We start from the raw sequence: 19,004 nt of genomic DNA, 5'->3' as shown, positions 1-19,004 counted from the left end.
CATACCTAACTCACTGCCTTCGTCTTTTCCCTTTCTTACCCCAGAGTCTCACCTTCTACTTCCATATTATATATATTGCATTACCCTTTGGTTCTGCCCATCCCTCAACAAGTATGTCCAATTTTCTGACTTTGCAACCCAATGTTTTATCTTCAAAGTTCACACTAAATAACCATGCAACTGAGTTACCAAAACAAACTGCAAAACACTTCAAAACATTTTAAGTCGGTTTATAATTTCATGCTGGACCCATTTTCTGTTGTCCTTGGCCACACGCAGCTGTATGCATCTTTTAGCCCACAGGGTTGAACACTTCTGTTAAATCTCCCTCTTGCTTCTCCTAGGCCCCTTCTACTTTGATGTCTAGTCTCCTTCTGTCTCTGTGCGTGTCTCTCTGTCTCTACCTCTTTTTTTCTCTAAGTAGCGTTCATGGACCTTTAGCCTAGTTCTATATCTTGGTTATTGGGACATTTTATAGTATATATTTAAGATATTAATGATTTAATATACACAGCAAGGCAGCAGTAGAAGCAAGCTTTCACCTCCCATTTCTCCTCTTCCCAATTTCTACAATCCCTCTTCTTCTTCCTTTCTCTTAGCAAAAGTGATAGCTGATAAGGAAAACCATACCTCGAAAGATGTCCAGAATATGCTTTCCCACATACCAACAGATGGTCTCGAAGTTGGGAAACTTGAAAAGGTCTGCTGTGCTCAGCCGCTTCTCAATTTCATAAGCCCTGTAAGGAAACATGACTATAAAAAGAATCTATTTACTGAGCACCTACTATGTACCAAGTGTTATTCTCAGTGCTATGTATCCACTGTATTTAATACTCACAGTGACCCTGTAAAGCCCTATATACAAAGAAACTTTGAGATCAAAGATTATGTACCTGCCCAAAGGTATATTAACAACTAAGTGAAGAAAGAGCGTTAACCTTGTCAAACTGTCATTAAGAACCAAGATACTGTCCAGCAGCAGTGGTGGTGCACACCTTTAATCCCAGACTTTGGGATCCAGAGAGAGTCATATCTCTGAGTTTGAGGCCAGCCTAGTCTATAGGGTGAGTTCTAGGACAGCCAGGGCTACACAGAGAAACCCTGTCTTTAAAAAGCAAAGAACCAAAATGCCCAAGATACTTTCCTTTCTTGTTGTCTTCATCATACTATATTGCATTCTTTACTCAAGGGACTTACACAAGGACTATAGCACACAAGAACAGACAATGTGAGAACTCACTTGAGTTGCATTTCAATATTAAGACTGTGTAAGAAGTTCCCTCCGAATGCTAAGCAGTCCACTGGTGTTAACACAGCATGTATCCATCCTGTAGTACAAAGAAGGCAAAAATCACAGCTAGCAGAAGGCCTTCTTCTTTGGACACCTCACTGCCTGGTCAGTTTAACCTTCACTCATTTATTTATTTATTTATTTATTGGTTTTAAGGCATTTATTGTAGAAAGTCAGAAAGAGGGAGAGAGTAGGGAAGTAGAGGCCGGCCATGGCCACGTTGAAAGGGGGGGGAGGGGGGAGCAGGAGGGCTAGGGTAAGAGCAAGAGGGTAATAGTAACCTTCACTCCTTAAAAATAGCTTACCAATGATTTAAAATATTTTTTTTTACTGTGGCAATAACCAGCATAGCCTACTCTATCATTCTAGTAACATGAACAGAATCAACTTATGAAGTTAATGCATCTCTCCCTACTTGAATTATCTTTCTGTTGATTTACTCTCTCTTCTCTAAAAAACATCACTCTTTTGCTAGAACTACTCTAAAATGCACACTACTAAAACACAATTATTCACTCCCCTTGCCTCTAATTTTGCAACATTGTTTTCTTAAATCCTTTCCATATTCATCTCCCTTCTCCATTCATCTATCCAGAAGATTCATGACCCTCCTTATCTCTCATACTGGTTAGTATTCCAAACTGTTTTTTTATACTCCTAGGTACATCTAAAACCTTTCAAACTGATAAAATAGTATCACCAATAATCTGTGATGTTACACACACACACAATGTAGCAACTACTAAGATCAAAACAAAACTAGAGCAAATAAACAACTAGAACCTCTAAAAAAACAAAGCAAATTCTGAACCTAATAATTCACATAAAAAATTCATGGGATCATAACAAACCAACCTTGAAAAAGATATACAAAGTTAGAAAACTGACAAATCGCAACTTCAAAACTTACTATAAATATATAGTAGTCAAAAAAGTACGCATTATCATAAGGAGAGACATATAAATCAATGGAAGATATAAGATCCAAAAATAAACCCATATATGCTCAGCTGACTTTTCATGGTTTGTTTTTACATTTGATTTTTGGTTTTGCAATACTGAGGAGCAAGCCCAGGACCTTGGACATACTAGATAATACTCCACCACTGAACTACAACTTGAACTATAAATCAACCAGTAACAGTGACAGAGAAGAAATATCAAGAAAATTCAATGAGGAAAGTTTTCAGGATACTCTGGAAGAAGCAGATGTCTACATGCCAAAGAGTAAAACTAGACTCTTGCCCCAACCTGTATATAAAAATTAACTCAATTTTAATAAAATATCTTAATATAATAACCAAAACTACACTGAAAACAGTGACACATACCTATAATCTCAGCACTCAGAAAGCTAAGGCAGGAAGATGATAGGTTTAAGGCTAGCTGATCTACATGGTAAGACAGCACAGTCTGAGTAATACAATGTGTCAAAAACCAATAAAATACTTATAAATATTTATTTCCTTGAATTCCCAATACCTGTAGATATAATCATATCAATCAAAAGATTGAAAGCCAGGCAGTGGTGGCGCATGCCTTTAATCCCAGCAGTTGGGAGGCAGAGGCAGGCAGATTTCTGAGTTGGAGGCCAGCCTGGTCTACAGAGTGAGTTCCAGGACAGCCAGGACTACACAGAGAAACCCTGTCTCAAAAAACAACCAAAAAAAAAAATCTAAAACAACAACAAAAAAAGATTTAAGGCAGTAAGATCACAAATTTGAGGCCTTGGAGATATAGAAATAGACTGAGCACAGACTGAGTGAGACAAAGGAAAAAAGGAAAGAAAGCCAACAAAGAAAAACAGATAAACTGGACAGAATAACATTCATATTATATGAGACTATCAAAGAATGTAAAAAGACTCAACTCTTTCTGGGAGCTATAGGCAGTTAATTTAATAGCTCCTATGAGAGAGGAAGTCACTGTCACTGGAAAATAAATGCAGTGAAGCACACAAAGACCCCCAGAGCTTGTGCCTCTAGCTGCATATGTAGCAGAAGATGGCCTAGTTGGCCATCACTGGGAAGAGAGGCCCCTTGGTCTTGCAAACTTTATATGCCCCAATACAGGGGAATGCCAGTGCCAAGAAGTGAGAGTGGGTGGGTAGGGGAGCAGGGTGGAGGGAGAGTATAGGGAACTTTCGGGATACCATTTGAAATGTATATAAATAAAATATCTAATAAAAAAAAAAGACAGAAGCAGGAAACCCATTAGAGCAGTAGTTCTCAACCATCCTAAAGCTGCAACCCTTGAATAATAAAAAAAAAAAAAGATGTTAAAGTAGGAGGGATATTTGTTGGGAAGAAGAGATTAAACATCAGGAAAAGTGAGGTAAGAAAAAATAATGGGGGACATGAATGAAGTATGCATATGTGTGTATGTGTGAACTTGTCAATGAATCAATTTAATGTATTAAAAGATAATGTCAAGCCAGGTGGTGGTGGCATATGCCTTTAATCCAGCACTCAGGAAGCAAAGGCAGGCAGATCTCTGTGAGTTCAAATCTATCCTGGTCTACAGAGCGAGTTTCAGGACAGCCTGGCAACATAGAGAACTCCTGTTAAAAAAGAAAAAAATTAAAAATTCAAAAAGGATAGAAAGAAAAGAACAATGTCAAAAGATAAACTCAAGAATAAGAAAAATGTTTTTGAACAATATATCTGATAAAGGTACTAAAATATAATTCATGTATGGTCATTGTGTGATGGGCACTGTGTGATTTAATAATTAAATAAGATTTAATTAAAACTATAAATAGTTATACTATTATTAATATTTAAGAATAGGTAAAGGATTTCACAAAAAATAAAAAAACAAAGATCTATAAATTACAGGAATTATTTTTGCAAGATGGTCAACATTAATAGTCATTAGGGAAACACAAAGTAGAACCTTGGTGCTATATTTTACTCACACTAGGGTTGCTATGATCATAAAGACAGAAATGACAAGTATTTGAGAAGATATGAACAAGTTGGAACCCTTATACTTTGCTACCTGGAATGTAAAATAGTGCACATTATCTACTTTGATAATAGCTTGACAATTCCTCAAAAAGGCAATCTATGGAGCTACCACATGATAGAGGCAATCCTCTACCAAACAGATACACAAGAAAACCGAAAATAGAAGCCGAATATCCCTTGCATAAAATACTTCAAATGAGAAATGTTTCAGACTTGAGACATATTTAAAATTTTGTAATATCTACAAATAGACATATATCTTGAGGACAAAAACAGTTATTCTGGGAATGAAATACTTGTTTATGACCTGAATGTACTTTATACAAACAACCTGAAGTAAAATTTACATATTTAATGCACTTAATGTGTTGTAGGGTATTTGATCACACTGTGAACCCCAAGATTGTTATACCCTGAGATTGTGTTATTCATTAAAAATAAACTGTGGCTCGTTGTGGTGTGGCTCAACCTTAGCACACACCTTTAATCCCTCTGGCTGGAATACAGACCTGGTTTTCAGTCACACCTTTAATCCCAAACAATGAAAGTAAAGTTAGTTTGTAGAAGGAAGCATCTATGTTTAAAACTGATGTCTGAGTGAGAAAGATTTGACAGAACAGAATATGCACAACTCTCATGAGTAGAGAGGACAGGAGAGCTGCTTAAGGGGCAGTGCAGAGAGGAAGGAGACAGTTTTACAGAGATAGGTTGCAGACAAAGAACTACCTAGACACAGGTGAAGATAGAACTAGCCAGAGAATGAGAAGGAGCCAGGAGATTAAACTGCCACAGTTAGTAAGAGACCAAGCAGATCCATTCAGGAAAGGCCAAGAGAAGCCAGAGTGAATCAGTCAGCTTGAAGAGTTCTGTGCCAAAACAGCTGAGTTGAACTAGCCAGCCAGAATTCAGAAAGAACTAGACAGGAGACATCTTATTTAGCAGTAAATCTCAGAGGCTGAAAGCATTCTAGGGCTGATAACATTGTAATGAGGCTAGATGCTTCCAGGAGTAGGCCTTGGTTAGCAGACAGAGGAAGTAAGCCTCCAAGATGACATTGGGTGAATAAAAGTTACTTTTACATTTATGTCTGAGCATGATCTCATCACATTAGTTAGATGATGTGAAATTTTCTATTCATACAGTTGCTTTGGCTCTCAAAGGATTTCAGAGCTAAGGAGAAGGCTCAGTCAATAAAGTATTTGCCATGCAAGCATAAGGACCTAAATTCAGATCTCAAGTACCCAAGTAAAAATCTAAGCATGGCAGCACGTGTCTGTAACTTGGGCACTGCAGAGCTTGGAGAAAGGAGGACTCAAAGGGCTTGTTACATCTACTCTAGTTTAGTGAGAAATTATATCTCCAAAAAAAAAAAAAGGTGACGGGCTAGAAATGGCTTGAAGATTAAGAGCATTGGCTGCTCTTCCAGAAGACGAAGCCTCAATTCCCAGAACCCACATAGCAACTCACAACTATCTGTAACTCCAGTTCCAGGGAATTAAATTGCCATCTTTGGCCCTCCAGGGGGAATAAGTGTTTGCACATTCTTACATGTAAGTAAAAGTCTCGTTAAAAAAAAAAAAAAAAACAAAACAGGAAGGACCATTCAGAGACTGCCCCACCCGGGGATCCATCCCATATACAACCACCAAACCCAGACACTATTGCATATGCCAGAAAGATTTTGCTGAAGGGACCCTGACATAGATCTCTCTTGTGAGGCTATGCCAGTGCCTGGCAAACACAGAAGTGGATGCTCACAGTCAGCTATTGGATGGAACACAGGGCCCCCAATGGAGGAGTTAGAGAAAGCACCCAAGGAATGAAAGGGGTCTGCAATCCTATAGGAGGAACAACAATATGAACTAACCAGTACCCCCCAGAGCTCGTGTCTCTAGCTGCATATGTAGCAGAAGATGGCCTAGTCGGCCATCAATGGGAGGAGGGGCCCTTGGTCTTGCGAAGATCATATGCCCCAGTACAGGGGAATGCCAGGGCCAGGAAGTAGGAGTGGGTGGTTGGGGAGCAGGGCAGGGGGGTATAAGGGGATTTGGGGATAGCATTTGAAATTTAAATAAAGAAAATATCTAATAAAAAAAGAAAAAGGGATAAAAAAAACTAAAATTACAAATACATTTAAAAAATAAAGAATAACTATGGAAGACATTGAATGTCAATTTCTGGACTCTGATATGCATATACACCGATACACAAGTATACACACACACACAAAAGACTATGTACAAATACTAAGCATAGAAAATAAATTCAATAAAACATGATTCTGGGTAGGGGGCTCAGACTTTTTTCAATACTTTTTTTTTTAAGATACTGCTGGGTTCCAGATATTTGTTTCTGGGCTGTTTGTTTGATTTTCTTTCTTGAGATATGATTTCTTTGTATAGCCCTGGCTATCCCAGAACTAGCTCTTTAGACCAGGCTGGCCTATGGCTCCCAAGTACAAAGATTAAGGGCGTGTGCCACTACAGCCTGGCTGGATTCCCAATTTTTAATTAAGAATAGTCAACTCATTATGTTGGCAAAATTAGTTTTACATGAATACTCATAGAAGCATTATTCATAATAGCCAAAAATGATTCCAAGCCAGATTGACTGGCACATACTATAACCTCTGCTACTCAGGAAGCTGAGGTTTTATTATTCTACACAGTGGGCTCGGTGCCAACCTGGGCAACTTTATGAGACCTTGTCTCAAAAAGATTTTTTGAATAAAATACTGAATAGGGGCTATGGAACTAGCTCAGTGGTGGAGCAATTAGCATTCACAAGGCTTTGCATTCAATCCCCAGTATTAAAAAAAGAAAGAGAAAGGAGGGAGGAAGGAAGGGAGGGAGGGAGGGAGGGAGGGAGGGAGGGAGGAAAGAAAAAGGAAAAACTTAATGTCTATCAGTTGGTGAATAAAAACAAACATCAAACACAATGTGACTACAGGAAGTGGAACAGTGTTTCAAGGCATGGCTGCTTTATTTTATATTCTTTTTTTTTAAAAAATATTTTTTTACACTCCATATTTTATCTTCCCCCCCTCCCCGCCCCGTCCACCCTCCAACTGTTCCACATCCCATATGTCCTCCCCACTCCCTGTCTCCACGAGGATGCGCCTCCACCTATTCTTGAACTCACAGCAGTTGTGATTACTTGTGTAAGATATTCACAGGATTGGGCTCTCTGGCAGACTGACCAGCTGAGCTACCACTCAGGCCCAAATCCAGGGTTCTGAATTCATCCACCCCAAAATCTGTATCATGTTCAAAAGGTTGGGATGTATGAAAGGGCCAGTCTTGCTGATCCAAAGCTGACAGGTCTCCACAACACAGAGCAACAAGATAACCTGGAGGAGTCCTGATGGGGACCCAATATTGTAGATCTTGAACCAGACCAATAACTCACTGCAACATTTCCAAGTGTAGAAGTGTAGACAGAGGGATATATTGTGGGACACACTGTGACATACTACAGCTTCCACGATGAGATGAGATATTTTCCATGATTTTTGTTGTTGTTTGTATTATATTTTGGTGGGAAGTTAGCAAGGATGAAGGACAGATATGAGGGGTCGGGGAGATGAATGGGACTAGGGTACATGATGTAAAACTCACAAAAACAGAGACCCACTATTATGAATAATATATGCTAAGGAAACATTTTTAAAGAAAAGGAAAATATGTGGCATAACCACATTAAATACTATTTTGCAGTGTCTGAAGTTATAGCTCAGCTGGTAGATGGATTGCTTAGCATGAACAAAGCTTTGTGTTTGATCTTTAGTACATAAAAAACAAAAAACAAAACAAAACAAAAAACTAGGCATGGTAGTGCAAGCCTATAACCACAGTACTTAGAAGATAGAGGCAGGAGAAGGTCAAGGTTACCCTTAGCTACACAGCGACATTGATTGTTGATTACATTGAGACCCTATTGCAGGGGGTAAAGAAATTATTTTGCCATTAGAAAAAGTAGTAAAGTGAGGTGCCACATTTGTAATCATATACTCATGAAGCTGACAAAATACTGCAAGTTTCAGGTAAGGTTGGGCTACATAGCAGATTCCAGGATCACATAAATCTGTCTAAAGAAAAAAAGAAAAGTAAGGTGGTACACATTTGTAATTCCACCCAGAAGATGGAGGTAGGAAGATCAATAGTTGAAGGCCAACTTCAGCTATCGAGTTGAGTTCAAGTCTAGCCTAGACTATGTGAGAGTCTATCCCAATGCTATTATTTATGTGGAATACTCAAGAGGAAAATCCACATACAAGTGAAGTTTAAAATAAATTGTTGTCCCAGGCTGGGAGAAGAGCAGAATAAAAAGTAACTGTTAATGGGGAAAGTGTTTCTTTTTAAAGTGATGATCCCTGGCAAAGTGCACTAAAACAACTGTTAAACTTGTGTATTTTGTGGCATATAAATTCTATCTCATTTTCTACAAAGGCACACTTAACATAATAAAAATGATAACAAAAATATGTCTAAGAGCTAAACTGGTGCTGGGAATTTATAGCACTAAATGCTCACATTATAAGAAAAAGAAAGTCTGAAATTAATAATCTAAAATCCATCTTGAGACTAGGAAAAACACTAGGAAAAAAAGTATAAAATAAACCCAGGATGAACAGAAGGAAAAATAAAGATAAAATCAAAAATCAAAATTGAAAACACAAAGAGAAAAAACATCAAACAAAACTGATAAGCCTCTAGAAGAATGACAGAAATAAAAGAGAAGACACAGGTAACTAGTATCAAGAATGAACAAAAGTGGGGAGAGGGAGGAAGGGAGAGAAGGAATAAAAGAATGAATGAATCAATATAGTACTTCTTTGAAAAGCATAGACAACCACAACTCATTTAATATGGAATACATGGACTGGCAAGATAGTTTTGTTGGCAAAAACATGGGCTAGATAATGCAAATAGTGTACAAAGATTAAGGAAACCTAATGCTAAATTAAAACTCCTCCCCAAATTTTCAGGTCCATGTTATTTCACAAGAGAATTCTGTTTATCTATTTGTTTATTATTTTTAAGCTGAGCATAGTGGCACACACCTTTAATCCCAGCAGCTGGGAGGCAGAGGCAGGTGGATCTCTGAGTTTAAGATCACCAGCCTGATCTATGTAGTGAGACCTTGTAATAGAAAACACAAAAGATCTTTAAAATATTTATTTTGTTTTATTTTTAGGTAGAGTTTCACTAACTTGCCCAGGCCAGCTTTAAAAACATAATTCTCCTGCCTCAGTTTTTCAGGTATCTGAGATTCCAAGTGTGTTTTATTATGCCCATATTCAATAATAGTATTACCCTATACATTTCAAGAAAATTTAATGTTAATTCTGATTAAATAATCAAGAAACATTTAAATTGGACTGTTCATAAAAGATTCAATTAGCTTCTAGGTATCAACTCTCTCCAAATTGCAACAACAGGGTTATTTTTTTTTTCAAAATGTACATACTCAGCTCAGGACATAGCTCAGTAGAAGAATGGTTACCTAGCAAATTACACACAAATTCATATTCCACATGAGACCTAAGAATTCTATAAGTAAATCCCAGGCATGAACTATTAACAAAGAATGTTTTCATTCTGGCCATTCAATGTTATAGACTAGAACATCAGCCTCTGAGTTAGTATCCCTAGAATCATAGGACTGAGTCCTGTTCTCTATTGGTATACCCAGTTAACATTAACCCCTTATATAATGCTCCATCAGCCTCCTCCTGCTTGTTCTGTCATCTGCGGCCTCCACACAAAACCATGCTACCTATAACATATAAATTTTCTTGAGGTCTAGTTATTAACCTCTTAGCTAATGAGAAAAAAAAGTCACATAATGAGATTAATAAATTATGGACAGGGTTTGGTACAGTACCACTATCTCCCTTCTTTCTGCCTTTCCCATCCTCCCCCCTAGAGGGACCCAGGAATGACCTGTAGGAATAAACAGTGTTTGTCCTTGCTTCACAGAACACTTGTAGCACTTTTCCACCTGGTCACCAAAGAACATCTCGTTCTGATTAGAGGAGCTACTCCAGCACTCAAAGAGAGTCAGATTAGCATTTGTTGGGCGGATCAGGTAGAAGATCTTCTCACCCTGAAATAAAAAGATACCATACTAAAGATTTCAAGAAAAGTCTTTCTTGAGGAAGGGTGTTCTAAATGGTCAAATATCTCTCCCAGTCTCCACCCACATCTATATCAGCATGCCAGAGCTGTTTCTCAAACACATCAAGAAACATTTTTAGATGATAAACTGCCCAAATTTTCTCCAAATTTCCCAAAAAATATTTGAAAGGAGTATTTAAATCTATTTAAGTTAGGAGAAATATATACCAATTGCTCTTATTTTAGATGTAATACCAAATGAAAAATGGCATCTATAGGTAAGATCAATACTACTAGCCCTAGAATTTAAGGCCATATTACTGATGAGAAGAAAATTGAATCTGCGTTTAAATGCCAGTTATACAGTGTTCCTTCTCATACCTGCAATCAAAGTTAATAAGTTTAAAAAGTCAGTAACTGCCCAAGGACTTCTTCTAGAAGATTATATTTCATTAGATGATGGATTATATGCTGGAAGAATATTTTATTTCCTAATTATGTTTTGCTTGGATAATCATCTGATAGACAATTTGGTGAAAAAGAACCACACCCTAGCATAAGGATAACTCCATAGCTTAGCTAATATATCAAAAATTTAAACACAGCAAACTATGATGTGTGACAAAACTATATGTGTAGTATACAATTGAAAAAACTGGCAGCCTTTATAGAGAGTAGCTACTATAGCAGCTATCCTATCAATTACCTTATTTTGATAACTATCCTGTAATTACTTAATAAAATACCGTTGTTAAGAACTAAATAATGAATTATTAGACATAAGGAGACACTATGTCTGGAACTACTCCCAAATGTCTCAGAAAAAAATACAGCCACTTTAGTTACTTTGGAGAAAGTAAATGAATTCTACAGTACATATATTAAAGTTTGAGGGAGGGAAAGTTCATGTTACCAAGAAATTCTACAATTAATATAGACATTTTCATATATATTGCGAGAAATAGAATTCCTTCATTTAAGAAGGTAGGGAATATCTTAAGTAATTTACTGCTATCTAAAAAATCTACATCTGTGGTATTAGAGATAGAAGCCAGGACCTTAAGAAAGCACTACACCAGTAAGCTATATCCCTAGACCTCAAAAAAGTAGTTTGAGTGCTAGGGGCGCAACGTAGGGCCTGCTGCATGCCTTCCTCTCCATGTTTTTGTTTTGTTTTGTTTTGTTTTTGTTGTTGTTTTAATTTTTTAAATTTGGGTTTTTTGAGACAGTCTCTCATTCTTTAGCTCAAGCTAAACTGAAGCTGATCTGAAACTTACCATGAAGCTCAGGCTGACCTCTCATTCATGGCAAGCCTCCTGCCACAACTCAACAAGTGTTGAAATTATAAGCAAAAGCCACCATGCCTACCTTCAACAACTTTTTTTGCTTAAGCATCAAAATTGTAGAGGCACACCCACATGTGCCACATCAATCACATTAATCTCTCTGTCAGAACCTGAAGTAAAGAAATGAGTTCTGTATCTCAGGGGAAAAAAACTTCTTGTCCCCTCACCAGTACCTAAAATAGCCTTATACCCAGGAATTCTGTCTTCAAAATTAGCACAATAGAGTTAATCATATCAAAGTATTGCCCAGATAGAATATGCGAGGCAGATGGGTCTGGCTGCCTCCAGGTGTCATACTCATTCCTACCTTAAGCACATGGTACCAAACTGAGGTCCCACCAAAGTCAATGTGGAAATCTGTATAGCTATCCCGCACACTCATGAGGCAGTACTTCTGCACATTGGGTCTCTCAAAGACACATTCCTCTGGCCACAAGTTCTCCACCCATGACAGCTTGCGAACAATCCTGGGTGTTTCCACGAGGTTTGAAAGCCTAGTAAAGAAGGTGAAAAGAAGCATGAGCTGACTGAAAATTGAAGGTTTAAGCCTGAATAAAATACTGCAGTAAGATAAAACAAATTTTACAAAATCATTTTCTCCACAGAACCCAAAGGTATATACAACATTTATTCCTAAAAATTTAATAGTAGTCCTGCTCTACTCAGCTCCAAATCCAGTCCTAAATAAATCCTAGCCCCAAATCCTTCCCCAATAGTAAGTGGCCATTCCTATTACTAAATTGTCAAGCCCATTATTTATTTCGCTTCCCCAGTCAACTCATTCAGCACTTTGTAACAGTCTGCCTTTTCCCTACCTTAATATCTTCTTTATGAAAAGCCCTTACAATTACAGAAACCTCCTGGAGGGCAGTTCCATACATCTGGCTGTTTTATCCCACATAAACCCACAAATCTTATAATATTATGCACTCCTCTTTGTTTTGACCTTCAGGAAAGTCAATAAAAACTGCAATCTATTTCCACTAACTACTTCCACCAACTACTTATACAAAGAATTATGCATTCATATGTACAATACCTATCTATATGCAACCTGGTTCCTCATTTTTATTTTCTTTTTGTTCCCGTTTTCTTTTTCCCCTTTTCTGCATGTCTGCAAGCTATCACACAGGCTTTCTGGATTAAGTGATAGATAAAGAAACTACAGTTTTTAAATACCTTTAGGTTCTTTAATCTTAAAAGCAACAGCAAGGATTTTAATATTATAATCATGTCACCACTGTGGGAAACTGAAAAGTACACAGGACCTTGCTGTACAGTTTTTGCAACTTCTTGAAAATCTTTTTAATAATTATTTGAAAGCTTAAAATGCTAATAAGCAATTAGTAAGTTTCCTAAAAGAAAAAGATATGTTAGAATTTCTTAATATTTACCACAGTCCTGAATATGTAAGTACTGATAGGATATTTTAAAGATTATAGGACTAGAGAGATGGCTCAGTGGTTAAGAGCACTGACTGCTCTTCCAGAGGTCCTGAGTTCAATTCCCAGCAACCACATAGTGGCTGATGCCCTCTTCTGGTGTGTCTGAAGACAGCTACAGTGTACTTATATACATAAAATAAATAAATCTTTTAAAAATATGTAATTTTTTCCTTTTAAATGTAGGCAATCTACCCTTAGAAAAACTACTTGTAATTTTAAAATCTATTTCCAAAGACTGAGGACTTACTCTTCATTTAGGACAGTCATAAATAAAAATATAAACACTAGGAAAAGATCAAAGGAAGATGCCCTAGAACAAAGGAGACAGATTAAGCAAAATAGATTCTATATAATCTAGCTCTCCTAGAAAATGAAGAAACTGACTTAGTTATTATAAAGTTGAATCAGTGTCCTTTAAAGTATAAGCCAACTCTCTTCTCCAAAATGAGAAACAAAACTGCTAGAATGAAGGAATCAAACCAAAATATAAATTCAAGTATATCTACAAGTTTTAGATGCCCTGTCAGGCTTTTCTGTTACCTTCCCCTCCTACCTGGTATCGGAGAATTCCAAACTAATAACATTGAGGACTTTTTCCCTCTTCCCACTGTAATAGTATTTGACAAAATCACCGAGTTTCATCTTGCAGTCAGCCTGGCGGGCCACATCAATCACATCAATCTCTTTGTCAGAACCTGAAATAAAGAAATGAGTTCTGTACTGAGTTATGTCTCTCAGGGACAAAAACTTCTTGTTCCCTCACCAGCACCCAGAACGGCCATATACTCAGGAATTCTATCTTCAGATACTATGTGTTCAGGGCAGAGAGTAGAAATCTATCACACTCTCTCAAGATCTGGGTGGGGGCTATGGAGCTATCTGATAGAAACTCTTACATAGTCTAACTGCCATGGATCTGCTTCTTTATGTCTTCTTTTCTAGTCTCCCCCTTCACTGATGCTCCAATAAAATATAGTATGTAAGAATAGGTATCAGAGACTATGATCTCTAAAATTTCCCAGGTTAAAAAAAATGGCTCAATGAGACCATGTTGTACTTGTAGATGGGAGCCTGGCATGGCTGTCCTCTGGGAGGCTCTACTAGCACCTGACTAAGACAGATGCATATACTTACTGCCAACCATTGGACTGATGTTGGGGACTCCAATGGAGGAGTTGGAGGAAGGACTGAAGAACGTGAGGGGATTGCAACCCCATAGGAAGAACAACAGTGTCAACTGACCCAGACTACTCAGAGTTCCCAGAGACTAAGCCAAAAAACCAAGGAGCATACATGGGTTGATCTGTAGCACCAGTATATATGTAGTGGAGGACTGTCTCGTCCTGCTTCAGGGGGAAAGGATGCGCTTAATCCTGTGGAAGCTTGATGCTTCAGTGAGGAGGGATGCTGGTGAGGGTAAGGAGAGGATGGGTAGGTGAGTGGTAGAGCACCCTGTCAGAGGCTGGGGAAGGGAGTGAAGAACTCAGGGAGCAGTGGACCAGGAAGGAAGACAACTTTTAGACTGCAAATAAATAAAATGAATTAATAAAAAATTGGCTCAACCTAATTTTATGTAGTCTATTAAGAAGAAAATGAATCAAATAAATACTGTCATTAGCCCCCAAAACACACATACACACACATACACACACACACACACACACACACACACACACAAGTCCCTAGGGCTGGAGAGATGGCTCAGTGGTTAAGAGCACTTGAGTGCTTTTTGTTTGTTTTGTTTTTCAAGACAGGGTCTCTCTATGTGGCTCTGGCTATCCTGGAACTCACTCTGTAGACCAGGCTGGCCTCAAACTCAGAAATCTGCCTGCCTCTGCTCTCTGGGTGCTGAGATTAAAGGTATCGTGAGTCACCATGCCAAGCATGATTTAAATTCTGACAGGAACAGTTAATGTCGCAGTTAAGAGGGTCTGTGTTGTCTTACCAACATAGTGTTCCACATCCCTCACAGTGAATGATGGAGAGGGTAATGTCATCCCCAACCCATCCTTCTTCAAGACAAGGATAGGCACACTGAAGCTATTCTCTTCCAAGAATTCCACAGTCAGCTGACTTCCAGTGGGTTTCAGAATCACTTCATCTGAGCTGTGTGGGCCATAGGGAGAAAAAAAAACATGACCTTGAGATTCTGCTCGCTAAAGGCCTTAATGGCCTCTCACTAAAGGGGTATAGTCTTCTGAGGGAGTCTTATATGGGTTGACAACTAATGGCATAAACTTCATATGCCAGGAAAAACATGATGTTTCCAAAGCAGTAGACAAGGTCACTGACAGAGGTAGGGAAGAGACAGAGGTAGGGAAGATATGGGAACAGGATGTTCTTTTCTGAACAACAAAGGAAATTAGTCAATAGCTTACCTAAGAAGAGATATAACTAACAATTTTGACTCATTTGTTCTAACCCAAAATAGCAACATCCAATTTAAAATGTTGGTGAAGAGAGCAAAGACTGAGCTTTTAAAAACAGTATTTACAACCACTTTCTTACCAGATGGGAATTGTTTTTAAAATTTTTCATACAATATATTTTGATCATATTATTCTCTACCCCCTCAACTACTCCTAGTCATAATGGAGACAAGAGAGTGGTAGATAGATGGAGGTATACACAGTGCCAGAGCATTAGCATAGCTTGCAATGAGTCCATGATTGGAACCTCCAGAACCAAAAAAGAAAAAAAGACTATGAAGAAAAGGGAAATTAGTTGTATTGAAACAAACATAAAGCTCTGTATCTGTTTTACTCTTTATATAATTCTGGATGGCCCAAAATTTAAACTGCAAAACGAAAGCCATAAAGGTACTAGGGGAAAAACATGTAAGAGACAAGACCCAGTTTTTACTACAATGATAATAAATAAATAGATCTGAATTAAAAACTAAAATTGTCTGCAAGGAAAGCTGTTATAATATAATATATATAATTATAATATACATAATAATAGTATAATATATGATAATATACTATAATAATATATAATATAATAAGTTAGTTTTCTCCAATGGAGTCTCATTGGAGAAGTATTAACAACACTTTTTTGTTATTTGTTCAAGACAGGGTTTTTCCATGTAACCCTGGCTGTCCTGGAATGAGATCTGTAGATCAGGCTGGCCTTAAACTCATAGAAATTCACCATCCTCTGCTGCTGCTAGGATTAAAGGAGTGTACCACCATTGCCCAATTTATTAACCACACTTAATGGTAGGCTCTATGCCCAAAAGTAGATGGCCATGACAGAATAAACTCAAAGGTATTTTTGTAGACTTTTTGTTCCATATTGCTTTGTTAGATTTTTTTTGTCTTTCGAGCACGTGTGTGTGTGTGTGTGTGTGTGTGTGTGTGTGTGTGTGTGTGTGAGAGAGAGAGAGAGAGAGAGATTCTTGTGGGTTGGTTTCTTTTTTGCTTTGTATGTTTGTTTTCTAAACGCAGAGAAAGAAAGGGTGCACAGTTGGGTAGATAGGAACAATCTGGGAGGAACTGGAGGGGAAAAACATGATCAGAATGTTATATGAAAACATTTTCTCAGTAAAAAATATGGAAAATGCTTTAGAAAAAAGAAAGTTATCAATAAATATGACCCATAAATATACAAAAATCAACCTCTTTCATAATTAAGGTAATAAGTTAAAATAAAAATATTTCACTAAATTTTGAAAATTTAATCATAAAAATCATCAGAGCTTTGACAAAATGTCTGTGATGTTGTACAAGTTTTATGCAAACAATTGGCAATATTTACAGATTCCTAAGGCATATTCCTTTTGATCTAACAATTTTACTTTTACACAGTTAAATCTACATCTATACTTTTCACACATGCAAAAACTTAAGATATATTCACTGAGGCTGCAAATATAGCTCAGTGGTAGAGTACCTGCCTAGCATGTGTGACACCTAGGTTCAATGCTCATTACTGAAGAAAAAAAGGTATGGCCAATAGAAGTTTTCTTAATAACAGCAAATTGCTGGAATCAATTTAAATGTCCATCACTATAGGATTGGTCAAATAAAATATGTATCCATTCAATGAAATAATAAATGACCATGAAAGGAAGAACCACCTATGCATGCTATTGTAGACCAATTTCCAAGACATATTATTTAGGTTTAAAAATAAAGGTAATATACAAAATATAATGCTTCCATTTGTGTCAAAAATAAAAAAGGACACACAACCACATATATGTGGATACAAGTACTATTTTTGAAAAAAATATAATTAGCTGATGTAAGTAGAAGAAGGAATCTGAGGGGTCTGAGGTAGAGAGGGGACTGACAGTCTTTAATTTTTTAAAACTAATAACCTAGAAAATCAATCTAAATAATACTTGAAGTATAAGAAACCTGAAAACAGTCCAATAGATTTAAAACCACCTGATACTTCTTTATTCATTAATTTCTAACTCATTATTTTTGTTCAATTCATTTTTACTAAATCCAGGTAAGTTTAAAGAAAAAAAAGTATCTTTTTGACTGAAAAACACACTACAGCTCTCTATTTTTAAAGTTTCCTCTCCTCTATAATGAGAGAATTAAATTTGCTGACCATTAAAAACTCTTGCAGACATTTAATGGGGAGCTGCTATGAATATGGAATAGGAAAGGGGAAGGAAATAAAGGGTCGTAGAATGAGTAATTATGATCAAAGTATATTTAATAATATACGTGGAAATTTCATAATGAAATCCATTACTTTGTACTAGGAGAAACCAAAAAAATCCTCCCAATTGTAGCACTGTTCAGATGCTTATAAGTTGACTAAGACAAAAGCTGCTTCCCAACTAGTGCAGATTTTTGTAAATAGGTCATAATGTACTCTAAACATCAAGTGAAACTCTGGTCACTGTTACTTAGGAACTGATCAAAACAGAAGTTCCCACCCCGGAGATTTTGCAGGGCCTAGAAGATATCCAGACATGAGGGAGGCTCATAATGGTACAGCCAGTGGAACAGCTGAAAGGAAGTATGTTCAGCTTCCCATAGCTCTAATGCTTAACATTTCCTCACCTGTCAAAAGTTCTTCCCCGAAGTTCTCGGATAAACATAGAGCTTCCAGTCTTCAGTGGCTTCCCCTTGTGATTATCATGTCCTTTGGAAGATCCACGACGTTTTTTCACTAAACCAGAAGAAGACAAGTGGTAATGAGTTAGAACGGCCAGGAGCTAAGAATCTAAAACCCCAGGGGCATCTACAGTTAAAGATGCTCTCTTATACTCAGGAAAGCTCCTGGTAAAGAAGAGTATACTTCCTCTAGGTAGGTGCTAAAATGGGAAAGAGATAAAGCTATACATTTTTGCTCTCTTAGGGCAACAGCTCCAGGCCCTGTTGGACGTGCATGGGCTTCTGCTGTTTCCTACGGAAGACACATATGAGGCAAAGGCTATCCAAAGCTACCTTTGCTTTGTTTCTTCCCTTATTACTTCCTGATACAAATTATAAGATCTACTTACTAATGGAAGGTCCATGTAAGACCTCACAGTTAGGGCAATGGTAAAGATCAATATCAGCAGCCTTCTCCTCCTCAACACCAACACAACTGAAAAAGAAAAAACAGCCAAGGTTTATAAGATTTTTATTTTTTTAAAAGTTCTATATAGAGAAAGTACCCAAGGAGCTGAAGGGGTGTGCAACCCTATAGGTGGAACAACAATATGAACTAACCAGTACCCCCAGAGTTCGTGTCTCTAGCTGCATATGTAGCAGAAGATGGCCAAGTCGGCCATCACTGGGAAGAGAGGCCCCTTGGTCTTGCAAACTTTATATGCCCCAGTACAGGGGAATGCCAGGGCCAAGAAGTGGGAGTGAGTGGGTAGG

General features: G+C 37.5%; 1 protein-coding gene across 5 annotated transcripts in view; it reads right to left on the bottom strand.

Moving 5' to 3' along the window:
* Window positions 1-19,004, bottom strand: part of Phf8 (PHD finger protein 8) — a 103,546-nt gene that overhangs the window by 61,291 nt on the left and 23,251 nt on the right. For all 5 annotated transcript variants that reach the window (XM_021153035.1, XM_021153037.1, XM_029473205.1 and 2 more), the window contains exons 3-10: window positions 18,641-18,726; window positions 18,198-18,306; window positions 15,116-15,276; window positions 13,724-13,865; window positions 12,033-12,219; window positions 10,206-10,368; window positions 1,241-1,328; window positions 631-737 (exon numbers count right to left, since the gene is read on the bottom strand). In XM_021153035.1, the coding sequence (XP_021008694.1) occupies window positions 631-737; window positions 1,241-1,328; window positions 10,206-10,368; window positions 12,033-12,219; window positions 13,724-13,865; window positions 15,116-15,276; window positions 18,198-18,306; window positions 18,641-18,726 (1,043 nt within the window). The remainder of the gene's footprint in view (window positions 1-630; window positions 738-1,240; window positions 1,329-10,205; window positions 10,369-12,032; window positions 12,220-13,723; window positions 13,866-15,115; window positions 15,277-18,197; window positions 18,307-18,640; window positions 18,727-19,004) is intronic.

The sequence above is a fragment of the Mus caroli genome, chromosome X, assembly GCF_900094665.2.
Source record: "Mus caroli chromosome X, CAROLI_EIJ_v1.1, whole genome shotgun sequence".
Taxonomy (NCBI): Eukaryota; Metazoa; Chordata; class Mammalia; order Rodentia; family Muridae; genus Mus; species Mus caroli.
The sequence above is the reverse complement of the archived record's forward strand: the minus strand, read 5'-3'. Positions and strand labels throughout refer to the sequence as shown.